Source organism: Nothobranchius furzeri, chromosome 4, assembly GCF_043380555.1.
Source record: "Nothobranchius furzeri strain GRZ-AD chromosome 4, NfurGRZ-RIMD1, whole genome shotgun sequence".
NCBI classification, from domain to species: domain Eukaryota; kingdom Metazoa; phylum Chordata; class Actinopteri; order Cyprinodontiformes; family Nothobranchiidae; genus Nothobranchius; species Nothobranchius furzeri.
In genome coordinates, this window is record NC_091744.1 from 73,289,327 (window position 1) to 73,306,534 (window position 17,208).

A 17,208-nucleotide genomic window follows, 5' to 3' on the forward strand; every position below is an offset into this window, starting at 1 on the left:
ACTGGAGGGCTATCGCTTTCCACGATCCGGTAAATGCCAAATACCTCGGAGGTGACACCGCTTCTGCAGCCGTGTGTAAAATTCCTGAGTCGTACCGGGTTTTTAAGAAATACTTTAAAGAGGTCTTGATCAATAGTTCTTCCGGCATCAGAAAACCTTTTATAAAGAGCTTTCTCCCTTTCTCTGTCCGATGCCATTTTCAGACATATTTGTTCAGACACTTAACTCTGACCTCTGAGTCATTCAGGCATGAAAGGCTCTGAAACTCAAGAGCTGATCCAGTTTTGTGTCAAAACACAAGCAATTTAGCCAACAACTATTTCACATCGTTACGTTCTAAAATAATATTTATCTACAGTCACAAGTCCTGATTTATGGATTCTAGATTAGCTGTTACTGTTGCTTAAAGACACAGAATTTCAGATGCTGTAGACAGCTTTTAGTAGACCCAACATTTCTTCTTGTAGCCTCCAATTGTTCCATTTTGTTCTTTCAAACACAAATTGCACAAAATTGACTGAAAATGAATGAAAAGCAAAGCCAGTCCAAAGAAAAACTTCAGTCATACCTGTTTGGAGGCCTTCCATGGAGAGATGTGGCCTGTGGATTAGGGAGGAATGACACAATGAACAGACATAAATGTTATCTGTTAACACAAATAAAGGGGAGAAAAATAAAACTACATATAGACTCATAAGATGCAATTCTCAGGTCTATTTTAACTTGGAACTCCTCCTAAACAGTTTTGATTGTTGCATTTGTTTTCAACATAATTACATCATCAGCTGTAGGCAAAGGCACCCACTTCCAGCTCGTATCACACACTCTTTTTCTCTGCAAGTTCATTTTTATCTGCATGAAAGAATCAGGAAGCTCTGTATCACAAAACAACAAGCCCATAAGCACCGCTCCCCTGTGAAGCCGAACCTCAGATGTCCGCTCCATTTGTGCAGCTAAGACCCCAAAACATGCATTTAGACACAGAGCGGCTGCTTTTTAACAAACATTCGATTTGAGGCTTTCGCACGTGGATAGAAACATGAACATGAAGCAGAAATCCTTCAACAGACGTAGGTGTCTGTGTGAAATCATTTGGAGAATTCAAGAATATTTAAAATTTATTCAGTTTACGAGATTTCTTGAGAAATGTCAGAGAGCACAGGGAGGAATATATTTATGGTATTCCTCTCCGGCTGCATCCGCTCACTCTTTAGATGCATGAGTTGAAGTCTATGGCACATAGCAACAGAGCAGAGAGGCAGCACTCTACAAGAACCAGCAGGAAAGTATGCCTTTATACGCATTTATTTAATTTATTTTGCCATATTTCTAAAATTTTATGCCCCATTTTGCAACCAAACGTTATTCGTTCTTGTCATGTTTATGAGGGGGAGGAGAAGGCCCAACGACGAGGAAAACAAAAACATTTCCATCCACGGACACCATAAACAACGTCAAGGAGCGCTATCCATGGTGCTGAAATGATTCAGCCTCAGAGGGAGGGCTTGGTGGGAGGCTGGGACTAATAACCGCGTTCTGCAGGGAATACAGGCCCCGAGGGAGGCCTTTAAGTAATTCTAATAACTCATTTTCAGAAAAACTTTCCTTAAAGACTCAAAGAAGAAAAGGAGAAGGGAACCAGTGACAGTTACAAGGAAACTGTCCATTCTGTTCAAAGACGTCAGCCTTGCAGAGGCGCGTCAGCTTGACTTAAATGCAAATAAAACTCAGCAGCATATGTGCTGAAAGTGTGGTGCATTCACGTGCGTGCTGATGAATCCCAAATGCATGACTTTTAGAGAGTCTTCACATGGCCTCTCTTTCTCGAGTCAGCGGTCAAGCCGTCTGGCAGGCCCAGCTCACAGACTAGCCTGCTGAGTTCTGGATGGGCTTCAGATTCGCCTGATTGGATGGTGTGACTCTTCCTGGCAGCCTCCATCTGCATCCTCATTGGTGTTGAAACAAGTACGGAGTCTGCGGTTGGTTCTGTGTTTTAAATTGGGATGTCAGGGGACGGAGCTGTGAACATGACCGGTGCTCAGCAGAACTCTGGCGGCGTGCCCACGTTACAGTGAGGCAATCACACACACACACACACACACACACACACACACACACACACACACACACACACACACACACACACACACACACACACACACACACACACACACACACACACACACACACACACACACACACACACACACACACACACACACACACACACAGCTAATTCCTAAACCCTGGGATGGTGTTACACAAAGCACCTCAACGCTCCTCAGTCACACATGTGAAATCATCAGGATTTATTAACAATCTCCACATAAAGCGGATGAATAAAGCGTGCTTAAACATTCCTGTTGTATTGAAAACCTGAATCATTTTTCACTGCAGAGAGGGCATGAAGAGAGGCAGCAGACTTCCTTTAGTGTGAGGCTGAGATCCCCTGCGGGGCTTTTGTTTGGATTAAATCTGATGAGGCTGAAGGAGGAGACAGCATTTCTGTGAAAAAGGAGGAAGTTTATCAGATTTAACTCAGCATTTAGAAGGTTATCTGCTTGGGTTTATGGGTAAATTCCAAAAGAGAGCTGTGGATGTATTATTAATGAGGAACTCAAGGTTTATAGGTGACCACCAGGGGGCAGAAAGTGGCTCTGCAGGGTCAAAAGATGCTCAAGAAGAGGCATGACTTCAGATCTCAGCTGCTCATGTACATCACACATTGCTGCCTTTTCTTTTCTCACTCTAATCATCTGGACTCATCACTATCTCTGGCTCATTAATCAGCTCTAATACGGTCAAGTTACCGAATCTAAGCGGACATAGCATGTAGATCCAGGTGTGCTGAAGTTCGGTATGGATCTGTACACTATGAGCTAGGCGTACAGACACTCGTAAAATCAGCAAACCAGCCCTAACATCAGGTAGTCGCATATCAGGATCACCGAGCACTAATGCCTTTGATGGCTTCTCATAATTCCTGTCACACATAAATTAATTAGACCCGAGATGCATATGCGACTGATTAATTTCATCCCTAATTAAATACTATCCACAAAAAGAGTGATGCAAACAAGGACCCATCCATAATTCCTCTTCAGTGTTCTGATACCATCTCAGAAACAATGCAAATTAACTTTTTCACTCCTGGCAGTTAACTCCAGAGCAGCCAGCGCCTTCTTAATGACAAGAGCAAATCGGTACAGATTAAAATAAAGGGATTTTTAATAGCTAAAGGGTGGTGCTGTTTGTTCAATCATCACCTGGTTAACTTACAAAGTATGGTTCAGTGGTTGGAGCCGCTCGAGGACACTGACCTCTGACTGGAACATCTTTCAGAGAACCAGTGCAAGTGTTCATGTCAAACAAATAAAAGCCCACATTGTGCTGTTTCATGTCCTCGCAGGCGGACAAACAGAAAAAAGATAAATTATCACATTTTATCCAATTCCTGCAAATCTACACAAATCTGCATGTCAAAGATCTTCACAACAAAACATTTTTTTCAAAGATTTGAAATGTTGAAAGTGTGTTTGGAATCTTAAAGGTGCATGCAGAAAAATAATAGATACTGTTTGAGACCATTCAGCTTTACCCTTCTCTCATTATGTAAAACAACCGTAATTATTGTAAAGGTGAGAGGCTCCAACAGCTTTATTTCTCCGCTGAGAGATGCGTCACTTCACAGTGACTTTAATGATGCCTCTCATCCTCATTCTCCACTTTATTTTACATCTAAAACTCTGCATGTGTTTGCAACAAAGCCCTGTCATGCGTCTGTATTTTCTGCCAGTACGGACCACATTATAAAACTTGTTGTTCAATGTGTTTTTCTTCCTATTTTACATCGTAAAACTGTTGAATTTCTTCTCCCATCTGCAGTCTTCTCTAACGTGGGGAAAAATGTTGAATATGTGTGAAAAAATAAGCGATATTTAGAACGACCCTCATCAGTTACATCTGCTCTGACCCCTCGATAAATCTGCAGCTGAGGCTGAAGATGCACAGCAGAGTGATACTTTAGTGTTTGGATCAGCGTCCAACACATATTTAGCAGGAAGTCGCTCTTGCTTGGGACCTCTAATTTATGTTGGCGTTGAGAGTTCATCCTCATTGCTGCCAAACATAAATTAAAAACTATAAAAAAGTAATAAAGTGTCACAGATTATCCCCTTTTTGTGTTTTACTCAAAATTTAATACTAAAGGGTTTGTGGATTATTAATAAAACAAACTTTTATTATATTCAGTGCTATATTTACACAGCTTTGTTCAAGCTGGGGTTGAAATGATGATACTGTAATGTATCATGTTAGTTATTGATCAGACGTTGTAAGGAGGCTACATTTTCAGACCTGTTCCTCCTCTCTGGATGAGAAGCGTCGCCTCCGCTCCCACAGGACAGTCTTTGAGCAGCTCCACCACTCGTCCGTGTCCCGCTGCAGCTACTGGCTGCTGGTTCACCTCCAGGATCAGATCTCCTTCTATCAGCCCCGATGCTCCCTGTGAGCCTGGCTCCAACACCTGCAGCACAGCAACACTTCCAGTATCACTCTTCTGTTACAAAAATCTGTATTCAGGAGTTTTTAGAGCTTATTTTATTAAAAAGTGAAACATCAGGTAGATCATTTTGTCTATTGATGCTTTCGTCAGACTTAAAGACACAACCACGCACTGACGGCTGCAGGAGATCAGGATTTTCTGACAGTGACTCACCAGTTTAAAAGGGTGATCTTGAGCTGCTCTAGGGTGAGAGTGTCAGTGTTTAAAATACTTCAAAATAAGAGGATGCAGATGTTTGGGCTAAAAGTGGACTAAACTTGGTCTGTAAGTGGAAGTTTTCAGGATGAAAAGGTTTCTGAACTAGGCTAGGATTGGCAAAAGAGCGTGTTTGGGATCTCTGGACTGACCCTAACCACTCTTTAAAGCACAAAAAAAGTCTAATTATAGCCAAACATCAGCTAAACGTGCAACAGCAGGGTGAGAACTCTGTGAATCAACATGAGTCAACAAATGGAAATATAACCTGAGGTGTGTTTTTGATATTTTAGTCAGGAGGAAACATCCCATCACCTGTTTAACTCGCTGACCAGTTGGACTGTCGGCGATAGTGAACCCAAATCCTTCAGCGCCTTTCACCATGGTGACAGTTAGCAATTCTGCACCTGGTCCAGTTGCCCCGCCAACACCTGGAGTCCCAGAGGAGGCCATTGACACGTTATCTTCACGAGGTGTGTGTGCTGACGCTGAGCCGGGCGTGGTGGGAGGCAGGGACGAGCCGTCCAGGTGTGTGTCTCCGGGGTGAGAGACTCCAGCCTGGGCCAAAGCTTGAGGAGGAAGCTGCGAGCTCAAAGACAGGTACTCCAGGTATGGGTCATAGCTACCTCGGCCATTCACCACAAGTGGACGGTGTTCTAGGCCGATGGGTGTGAGGGAGGTGCTTGCTGCAGCACTCTGATCCTCTGGGTCAAAGGGCAGAGGATATCCTCGACAGAGCACAAGGGTGACGCTCTGGCCGATGGGAACAGACTGGAACAGCTTCACGACGTCGGCGTGAGTGGTACCGAGCACACAGATATCATTAATGTAGACAATAACATCCCCTGAAAGAGAGACAGACAGCTTTAGTCACACTGGGAACTGTTTCATGTCTCACAGACCTCCTGATCTTTACAGGTTCAGTACGGCGCTCCCAAAAGACTGTCACAGTCTGTAAATCTCAGTGGCATCAAAACAAGATGCAACAAAGCAAGGAAGCAGCAGAGCGTCCCTTTGGAGAGCTGCAGAGGAACATCGAATCACCTGGGCACCACTGATGGAGATCTACAATGTTGGACTGTTGTTTTTCTAAATCTATGTGTCTCACCAGTCCACTGAATATTTACCCAACTGTCTTGGGGTTTTGGTAAATGTAGGACGGGTCTTAGTGTTATGTGTGTTCAGCTGAGGTTTTCGGAACTCTCACATGGAGGCATGATGTGTTACTTTTGAGATCCTTTAGCCTACTTCCTGTTGTCAAACAGGAAGTGTTTTCTTAATTCTACAAGTCTAGTTGTGTCCAGGTCTTTTGCTCTCCAAAGAATGTGGTCAATCGCAATTTAACAAGGGGGGAGGGGGCAAATGCTTTTTCCACATAAGACGATGTCTAATCGAAATTTGAAAACGGCTTTTAGCTTTCACTTAAGTTGTCTTTGATATCGAAATGAGTTTAGTTTGTGTCTTAATTATCATATTATTTAGATCCTATTCTGCTGAACTGTCTGAATGTGTGGAAAGTTATGCAATTCACCTTTAAAGCCACAGTGTGACAAATACAGCTGTCTGAAATACTTTATTTCACACTTCTGGAGGAACTCTGTAACAAGTGCACACACACACACACACACACACACACGCACGCGCACACACACACACGCACGCACGCATGCACGCACGCACGCGTGCACACACACACACACACACACACACACACACACACACACACACACACACACACACACACACACACACACACACACGTCAAATCCACAATCATACACAATCCCTGAGAGCAGTGCTGCACAGCTCAAATAGGCCAGCTAATCTCAGGCGGGGAGTGTCTGTGTGTGAGCAGCGGCGGCGTGGAGTGGAGATGAGCAAATTGGAGGGAAAGAAATCAGAACAGAGAGCAGAAGGTAGAGGCTGACAGACCAGGACAGAGGGAAGGAAGAAGGGAAAAAAATCACCCAGAGAGGGAGAAAGAGATAACGGACAAAAACATACTGAGGCTGAGAACAGAAGAGACGTGTCAGCTAACATGGTGAGATAAGAAAGAATAATAAAGAGTGAGCTGGAGAGACAAGAAGAGATAGAGATAAAATAGAAGGAGATAGAAACCAGATAAAAGAAAAACTGTCAGAGACACAAAACCAGCAAGCAGCAGCTGAAGGGACTCAAGCTAAGAAATGTGCTCTGAATGAGGCGTTTAGGTACCAGCTTGTGATTTCTGTAGATGTTGATGATTCCTAAATATCCACACCACAATATCACAACTTGACTTAAAGTAAAGGTTGCAAATAAAAAAGGTTTGTTAAACCATCTAATCATAACTCAACATGAAGTAAAACGGAAAATTCTTCATGCTATTGTTGGAGTTTAATCTGATTTAACATTCAAACACGAGGCATGAAGTGAGTAATTTTATGATACAGATGCAACTCTGTGCGAGTTATTTAAGAAATCTCCTGAATTCTGCACCTGCAGTGCCACTTTGAAAACAGAAATGATTCTCCTAACAAAGCAGGGTGTTTTCACTCAGTTGTTTCAAATAAAAGAGAAAAATGGCAGTAAAAAAAACTCAAGTTCTCACCTGGAAACGCGCATATGGGGGCAAAGGCACACCTTTGGATGGGAATCCAAAAGTCTCTTGCTCTAACTTCAACATCTTCTATCATTCTTAAGTTATCAGAGTAATTTTGTCGACAGGGGGTGCAAATTTAACATGAAGGGTAAAATTTTCATCAACTGCACTTTAGTTGAGTTTGTAAAATATTTAGCAAATAAAAAGGAAAGAGCAAGGAGGGAACATTTAGACAAGACACATCCTTGGTTCTGCCGGAAGCTTTTTATTATTAGAACAGTCCGTTTAGCATCCGTGGGTGTCTATTTATGTGTTAATAAAGGCTGAAGGGAAGGTTTGCTGCCTAAAATTATTCATATCTATTGCTGCACTTTAAGACATCACCTGGAGATTTATCAAGCGATTTTGAGATTAAACTGAATTAGAAAATTTGGTCAACGAAGCAAATCCTTGACATCTAAAAATATTTTTGTGACACTAAATGCTCCAGTTTCCTTCAGGGAGACACATCAGAAATGATCATTTCTACCAATTCAGATGCTAAGAAGTGATCTGTTCTAACACAGCATCACTTTTTATTGCACATTAACAGTCTGAGCTCAACAGGCTGGTCTGAGCTTATTTTTCAGTCAAATTAAATTCTCTTTCTTTTTAAGCTTCTAAAGAAATAAATTAGATTCCTAAATGCTGAACAGTCAGAATAATGATGAAGAACCCTTTCTGTGGTTACCGAATTACAAGCAGCAACTTGCCCTTTGTTTAAAACACAATTTATGTCTCAATAGGACCAGTACACATAATCACCTGTGTCCATTTTCCCGTCCTGGGCAGCAGGTCCTTCTGGGATGACACTCTTCACTTGCAGGAACTCATCGGGCTCGTCACCTCCAATAATTGTGAACCCGAATCCCATGTTGCTCTTCTGCAGGGCTGTTGACAGGAAGGTGCCCTTCAGCTGGGTCGGATCCCTGGTGAACAACGGCTTTTCTGCATTCAGAAGAGGTTTTCCTGTTACATTTCACATCTCTTTTATTGTTAGTTTTGTCACACATTTTCTAACCGATATGAAGCCTGGAAACGATCGTGTTAATCTGACACGAGGATGTATTTCCTCGACGAACTGACTCATAGGATACGTCACTCAGACGAAGCAGCACATAATGTGCTGCACTCGTATGTCATCGTACGCATGCCTGGATGATCCCACTGGAGGCCTTGGGCTGAACATGTTCTTTAGGGTCATTTTCATCCAACCTTGCAAACCACAACGTGACATCTGTTCCATCTGACGCCCACAAAACTGCCCACTTCTCTGCATGATGATGAATTTATTCTTTTAATTGCATCTGAATTTGAAGTGCTTTTCATTTGGACATTATAAAATTGTACCTCTATATATTGTAGGTAAAGGCAGAGCAGAGAGGCCCTGGCTTTGGATCTGTCTTTGCTGCTCCAGACGCCTCTTAGCTTCCAGAACGGGATTCTCAAACTGAGTCCTTCGATTGATGTGGCTGAAAATAAAATAAAATAAAATAATTTTTTTTTAAATTAAAAACACACAGTGAAACATTGAAAAATCACAAAAACATCACAAATATATAATACATTCCAACACAATTGTGCATAAAATTACAAACATTTTGTAATAAGAACCAGCAGCTTTGTGGCTCAGATCATTGTTCTCATGTTAGATTTTAGCAGGAAATGGTCAAATTAAAGTTACAGCTTCATGAAACTAAGTGTGAGCTATAGCTGCTGGTACACACAACTGCTGCTAGGTTGTGGGTGAAAATCCCTCTAGGTCAACAGCTTCTTACCAACAAAACACGCCACATGTAAAGTCACTTTAAGTAACAGATAGTTGTTTTACTTTAAGCTAAAGCTTTAACGTTGATCTCAGTGATTGTGAATTATAAATGTGACCGGTTTTATAGTTGACACCACTCTGCAGCCCTCTGCTGACCAAAAACCACACTTGACAGTTTTGTAAAGCGGGTAGGTGTTCTAGGGGGCACTCTTAACCTGCTTTACGACTGTTAGCTGTAATGCTAGCGGTTAGTATTTTCAGTTTGCTGATAGTCAATAAAAAGCGCAAGAAGAAGAAAAGGAAGTTAGCTTTTTTGTTGGCATCATGGCTGAGCCTGGAAGTAAAAGAGAGTAAAATCTTTAGAGGTGAAGCAAAAAAGCTAAAACCGGAGCAAACATCTGCGTGGCCTACACTAGTATGGGGGAGCTAAATGAGGCTACAACACCACGGACTGATAGTGACCGGGCTTTGTTGCTACTGGACTTGTAAGTAATAATATTTTTTGTCCAACAGTGTGGATCTTTTTACTTTGTGGTTTATTTTAGAATTAGCTGGCTCATGTTAGTAGTTTGGTTGTTGTTAGCGCTAGCTATAGCAGGCTGCAGCAGGGTTGTTTACAACAGTTGCAATTCACTTTCAACCATTAGGGCGGAGGAGCAGGAAACTACTCTGTTACTTTAAATCTCCTTTCTACCTCATTCTAATATTTGATTTGAACTTTATCAAGTCACCATCAATACCTCTAGGGGCCTAAACATGTTAATTAGCTATGATGCTATTAACTAATTAGCTATTTACGTATCATTAGTAAAAGCCAGTTTCAAAACTTCATTAAACTTTGTGATTTTATAATTCTGTCCTCAAAGTTAAAGAGTAAATTACACTATACTATAACAAAATAAATACTTTATTCTGTAAATGTTTAAAAAGTTTATGGTTACATCTTTAATACTGTTTTGTGTTTTATAACAGAGCTTCACCCATGTGATGGAGAAACTTACTCTACATAGTAGCTGCCGTAGATGGGGTCATCTATCTTCTCCCAGCCGTACGGCAGCTCTGAGAGGAAGAAGAACCACAGGAAATAAAGTCAGCTGATGCTCAGAGCAGGAGGAACGCTGAATGGAACCACTCAGGGGAAACAACACGAATCCTTCGGCTCACAGATACAGTCGGCGCTCCCAAAGCGCTTTTCAATTGACAGGCAACACTTCAATCGGCATTGGGGGCTTCCTCACTGAGACACGATTCATGACAAAGAGTCAATAAAGCGTAAGTGAAGGAGGGAAAGAACATTCTCCCTGTCATTTCTTCTTGTGCACACAATCCTTCAAGGCCAAATACCTCCATCACACTACGTTCTGTTTCTCCTGCACAACTACTTGTTTTCTCCTTGAATAGTTGCTCTGTTAATCATCACCTCGCCTACCTATAGTTTGTTTTCTACTATCTGTCCTTTGGATTCATCCTTCCAATGATTCATTGAAGCAGTTCAGGGAAAAGATCAAACTCATGAACGCTCTTATAGATTCAGTCACTTCTAACACCTGATGCAGTGTTAAAATTGGCTTTTTCTTTATATGTTTTCAGATTTATGGCATTTAGGTGCTTGTTTTAGCCAACAGTGAGCGAAGATCTTTGTTTCACAGCGTCACCACATAAAAATATACATCAACCCACAGTTTACTTGATTTGCCCGTTCCTGCTACTCAAAAATATCTAAAATATAAATAATCTTGATCCGGATTTCTTCAGGAAGTGTTCTTCATCAACGGTCATTTATGTTTGTTCTCAAGTTTTGTGTTTAAAAGTTACAATTTTAAGAGAAAATAACTGGAGATGCGGATGGACAAACAGGATGTGTCATGAGACAAAAACGCACTAGCAATGAGTCATCAAGGACTCGGTTTGACCCTCAGCCTTTTACACACACACACATGCACGCACGCACGCACGCACGCGCGCACACACACACACACACACACACACACACACACACACACACACACACACACACACACACACACACACACACACACACACACACACACACACACACACACACACAAAGGGCAGTCAAGAACTGACAACCTTGGCAGTGAGACGGGGCAAATGGAAGGTGAGGAAAAGTTGAAGCTGGGGCAGGAGTTTAGTTTGGAAGTTTCAGCTTTGTCTCACAAACGTTTATTTAACATTTAGGACTGATTGTAGATCTTATGAAATTGTATAATTGTTTTTGAAAAGTTGCATTTTTGTAAAGAAAATTCTATTTGTTTTTTTATTAAAAGCATTTTTTAAAAACTGAATATAATACAAATAAAAAAGGTTATTCTGTTAAACACTTTCCAAACAAAAATAGTTTAGGTATATTTCATAGGATACATGTGCCTAATCAGTAGAATTAAAATATCCATTTGACTAATTTCACTGAATACAAGTTAAATAATCATTTTAAAGAGAATTAGCTGAGAATATCAGTAATCCCAGGACACTTCATTGGAATATGTTTAGTGGAGTATTCCTTTTGAGTGTTAATCACAGAGTGTGATATCCAAACGTAAACACTACAAACTCGCTCTCTCACACACTAATCCTCCCTCCTTTTATTTTTACTATCATCTGCTCTGCATGAAAGAGATATCCAGCAATATCCCTCACGCTGTAATGTAATTATGGACAGATCTGTAATCTTGATTTCAATCATCTGTGTGTGTGTGTGTGTGTGTGTGTGTGTGTGTGTGTGTGTGTGTGTGTGTGTGTGTGTGTGTGTGTGTGTATGTGTGTGGCCTGGCAGCTGAGCATGCTGACTGTGCAGCCCAAGGTGAAACAAATGCACACCTCAATTATCACCCGGCTGCATGATCATCTGATTACCTCATGTGACCCGTCTTATACCTGCTGTGGACAAGTCAGACAGATTCATACTTCAAACCACCTTAAATTCACTCCCACCCTGCTCATGAGCCATCTTAAATGTCGGCCTAACTCATCTACTAGTCACTTGCCCTCCCCCTAAAGTGAAAGGGAGACTGTTTCCATGGAAACCACCAGTGAAAGTCTTTTTTTTCTCGCCTGAGCTGAGAGCTGTCTTGTCTTTATTTCCTGCCATTGAAACACACACACACACACACACACACACACACACACACACACACACACACACACACACACACACACACACACACACAGAAAGACAGACAGAGTGAGAGAGAAAGGGTGAAGGGTGTTTGTGTTTTCATGCAGTCACAAGAGAATATTTACAGAGTGTGTATGCACTGTGTATTAAAGACTGAACTGACTTAGCATATTGGAATGTGTGAGAGCGTCATCGGCTTTATATTAAGTCTGATTCGTCATCATGAGCAGGAATACATTTGGAGCATTAAGAGCTTCATTTGTGCTATTTTTGTGTTTAAAAATTTTTCTTCAAAATGAGAAAAAAAACATTTCGTTGAAATTATAAAAATGATGGATAGAAGTGTGGATGGACGGACAAATGATGAATAGATGTGTGGATAGATGAGTGGATGGATGAGTGAGTGGATGGATGGATTGATGGATGGATGGATGGATGGATGGATGGATGGATGGATGGATGGATAGATGAGTGGATGGATAGATGATGAACAGATGTGTGGATAGATGGATGACGGATAGATGAGTGGATGGATGAATGGATGGATAGATGGATGAATGGATGAGTGGATGGATGAATGGACAGATGGAAGGATGAATGGATGGATGAGCGGACAGATAAGTGGATGGATGATGATAAATGAGTGATTTAATGGATGGATAGATGATGGATAGTACAATGGATGGATGGATGAATGAGATGATGGATGGATAGATGAATAGATGGATTGATGAATGGATGGATGAGTGGACAAATAAATAGATCGATGTATGATTGATGGATAAATGAGTGAATGAGTGGATGGATGAAAGAGTGCATGGGCTGACTGACTACACCTTCACTACAGTTTTAGAAAAAAAAATCAAATATTCGTCTTTTTCAGCTCAAATTGCACAATTATTCTAAGATGAGAGTCTACATCTTTGCACTTGGTTTTGCACCTACTCCCTCACAAAAACAGAAAAAATAAAATCTGAAGCTTCTGATTCTCTTGGTCAAAGTTCAACTGATGCTGTATTTAACTAATTATTTTTGTAATGTCTATATTTAAATTTCACCTCAGTGTGACATGTTTGGCCAAGTAAAAACATTAAACTAAAAATATAAATAAATGATCTTCAGAACAAAGAGCTGCCTTCCACAGAGAGTTCAAAATAGTAATACATATGAATTATTTGTAAAAATGTTGAAACAGTCTAAAAATGTTGCTTTAATGCTGCTGACAGTTGAACGGGAGGGCATTTCTCGCTCTTATGATTGTGTATTGATTTGTTTAGTGTGTATCAGAGGCAGGGTGACTCTATAGCCATTGGTTTCACCCAAGCCCCCACAATGTGGCTCAAAAATTGAAGCAATCCCGGACGTCCCAAAAATTGCAGTTCCACCCTCATCCGCTGGCGGCTGGTGTCAGAAGCGAGCAAATCCTCATTGACTCCCATGTTAAAAATACCAATTTCACAGCAGAAATAAACATGTTTACAGCCTGGTACCAAAACATGTTTTTTGTTTAAATTATCTAGTTTACACTCATGACAACTCTGAGGGGGGTGAATTTTTTTCTCACTCTTCTGTTTAAGTGTATTAAAAGCCTAAAATTCGGTATAATTAATGAGCATCAGACCCACGTGACCGCCGCCTCAGACCCACGTGACCACAGAGCTAACTCCGTGGAAAGGCCTCAGTAGAGCCTCGGTCTGGCCTGGAAACTGTTCCGGGATTTTGAGTCTCTGTGTGTGTGTATTCTTGTTTGGATATTATTTGTGCAATTGTTGGACAAAATGACTTGCTGTGGCATTAATTGCACTAATAGAGCGTCCAAGGAGTCTACACTTCATTTTTTCAGTAAGTAAAATTATATTTATGTATTTTAGGTCACTGCAGAGCTGAGCTTAGATTTTAACAAGTACTGTTTAACCATGAAATTTAAATGTAATAGGGTAAAACCCAGTGCATTTAACATAATGCTGCACTTTAGAAAATGGGTTGAAATATAACATGTTGGTGGAGCTGGGTTCCGTCAATCGGCTTGTGGAGCTCTCGGGAGACCGATGTTTTCCACCCGTTTTCCCCTCCCTGCAGCTCGGCGCATCTCTGTCTGATCGCGGCTTCTGACTGCTGCGCCGGCTGTCGGCTTGTGGAGCCCTGGGATGGAAACCTTTCCACCCGGTTCTCCCCAGCGGCAGCTCTGCGCATCTCAGATCGTAGTAGCGCTTGTCTGCTGTGCGGCTGCCTGCTTGTGGAGCTCTCTGAGACCTCTGTGTTCCACCCGGTTTTACCCAGCGGTCAGCCCGGCGTATCTCTGACTCAGAAGCTCTGGTGTTGTGCACAGTTAACTCCGGTTGTAGCTAGGTTGTTACCTCCGTTAGCTTAGCTCCCACCTCCGCGTTAGGTTTGGGTTAGCTTCACGTTAGCTTGTAGCTAGTTTGACCAGGTGTTGTCAGTTGATCCCAGCCTTACAGCCCCACCCTCAGCTCCACCTCTCTTCCCTTTTGTGGAATTGTCTGGGCTTGACGGAACCTGTGACACGGTCAAAATGGCGGTGGTGGCCACCTCCCATTTTTCTTCAAAAACGTGTTATTGGAGCCTATAGAGACCCATTGTCCAATATTTAAATGTCGATGGTTTCACCACACTGTTATCCAAACCAGCCTGGCTCCATGTGGATTAATGACCCTCTTGGCATCAACAGCAGCTTGTTTGTGATAATTGGTAATGAGTCTCTCACATCACTGTAGAGGAATTTTGCCTCACTCTTCTTAAAGGATTTGGGTTTCTAGCATGAATGGCCTGTTTAGGGCCAAAGGTCAGACAGCCTCCATCTAGTATCTGGTAGAAAGCAGAATTCATGGTTCCATCATCCAGGTCCTCAGACCATCACACTACCACTGCTGTGTTTTACTATTGATGATGTTGTTTTTTTAGTTTGACACCTGAGACACCTTCTAAAAATCTCTCTTTAGTTTCATCAGTCTAGGGAATCATCAGGAGTTATTTTTTTTGTAAATGTGACCCAGCTTTTTGTGTTATTTGTGGTCAGCAAAGATCTACTTCCTGCTGTAAGAAAGCTCCTTTTGAAGTGATTTGGTTATTCTACAGGTCTGACTGTGACTAGTGAAGCATAATTCAGCTTTCCAAACAACATGGTTAATGAAAGTTAAAGTGGAACTAGGCAGTTTAGACTTGCTTTTAGCATCCCCTAGTGCCCGTTTGTCGAACTAAAAACAAAACCAAGCTGTGCGTTCATCTTTTTAACACTTTATTCTAACAGCTGAAATGTCTCCCTGGCCTTCATTAGTGTCTACAGGAACGGTTCATCGCTATATGCGTTCATGATCTAAAACATGCAGGAAAAGTGCTGGAACAGACTGCAGCGCCAGGTATGTCAGCTCAATTTTTTCTAAATCCCAACAGAGCGGCCCGCCAGTCTGAAGTTGCAAGTACAGTAGAATATTCTGGTCACAGGGGGCGATAGGGGCTGGGTGGCCTTTCATTAACCCTATTAGGGGTCATTTTAGCACATACCAGCTCAAGAAAATTATTTTAAAATATTAAAAAGTCACAAAGTATCCTTTAAATACTGTAATAAGGAATACAAAGACTCTAACAGACAGTATACCCACTTCATCTCCTCTAGTTTGAGAAAGGGATGGGATTGTGTTCCTCAATTTAACATTTCAATAAAAAGGCTGCAACCCAACGAGATCTGTGATGAGCAGCGTTTAAACTCTGAGCCAGCCTCAGCATATACACCGCAACGTTTTCCAAGGCTTACTAAGAACACATTTGTAATAATACTTCAGCATAAGCAAACGTCTTCCAAAATTCTGTCAAACTGCAGCGTGGCAGCAAAGGAAGCCTGAGAGACTGAACGGGGGCAAAGGGAATAAGGAATGAGGAAATGAAAAACCAACGAAAAGTGAGGCAAAAAGACCAGACATGCATGAGATGGAAGCAGCTAAAAAGGAATTACAAGATGGAAGAAGGAAACCAGCAACTGATGAAAGCACGTCTGAATGCTTGCTACCTGCCAGAGGCGCCGAGACTCAGAGATCCTTCAGGCAGAAGACCATTTCAAATCAGCATTGCGTCTCCCTCATGTTCTCTGCTCACTTTTATTATTTTATCTGCTCTCCGTGCATACTCTAACATCATTTCTTCTGTCTATGCTTCATTATTTAAAGGAAAACGGGGAGTAAAAACGGCAAAGTGTCTTTAAACAATCACGCAACGAACAGCTGACACAAAGGTGGAAACACATGTGAACTGACCAAACAGCATAGAGACACATATTAAGGACACTTGGATGTTACAAGAAGAAATTCAAACCTTGAGGCTCCTAAATCTCTTAAACCAACCTATTTTCTGATTTCTAAAACTCTTTTCTACAAGATGAGAATTCAAAGGTGCAGTGAGAGGATGTGATGTGTCATCCAGGACTTCCACAAAAACACCCTTTGATTTAAAATCCTCCGCCAGCAGCACCAAGAATTAAGGTACTTAACGGCTGCATCCCCAAAGACAGAAACTGAGAAGAAAAAAAGAAATGTAACTTTTTTTTTTCTTGAAGAAAAGAAACTTTGCCATTCTGCACAAATATAAACTGATCTTCTCTTTTAAACTGAAGCAGCACTTAAAAAAATCCATTAGTCCAACCCAGAGCTGCACATGGGTACACATCTTAACAGGAAACATAAATTTGTGATATCAAGAGAGAGAAAAAATTTCCGGTAGCCAAAAATTATCCGATTCTCTTTATTAACAGAAGTCAAAAAATGCTTTGTATCATTTGTGTTTTTGTGTCCTGGTGACCCTGCGTGGATCAGCAGGTACAGAAAATGGATGGATGTGTTTTTGTGTGAAGGGTATAAAAGCTAAATTCTGCTTTCTAGAGACAGGAAAAAATCAAAATAATCATAAAGTTCAGC

General features: G+C 41.5%; 1 protein-coding gene across 8 annotated transcripts in view; it reads right to left on the bottom strand.

Annotated features, from left to right (window-relative positions):
• magi2b (membrane associated guanylate kinase, WW and PDZ domain containing 2b) overlaps window positions 1-17,208 on the bottom strand; it is a 94,970-nt gene that overhangs the window by 7,042 nt on the left and 70,720 nt on the right. For all 8 annotated transcript variants that reach the window (XM_015964737.3, XM_015964738.3, XM_015964735.3 and 5 more), the window contains exons 7-12: window positions 10,149-10,206; window positions 8,730-8,851; window positions 8,145-8,327; window positions 5,075-5,604; window positions 4,357-4,525; window positions 569-600 (exon numbers count right to left, since the gene is read on the bottom strand). In XM_015964737.3, coding sequence (XP_015820223.3) covers window positions 569-600; window positions 4,357-4,525; window positions 5,075-5,604; window positions 8,145-8,327; window positions 8,730-8,851; window positions 10,149-10,206 — 1,094 coding nt within the window. The remainder of the gene's footprint in view (window positions 1-568; window positions 601-4,356; window positions 4,526-5,074; window positions 5,605-8,144; window positions 8,328-8,729; window positions 8,852-10,148; window positions 10,207-17,208) is intronic.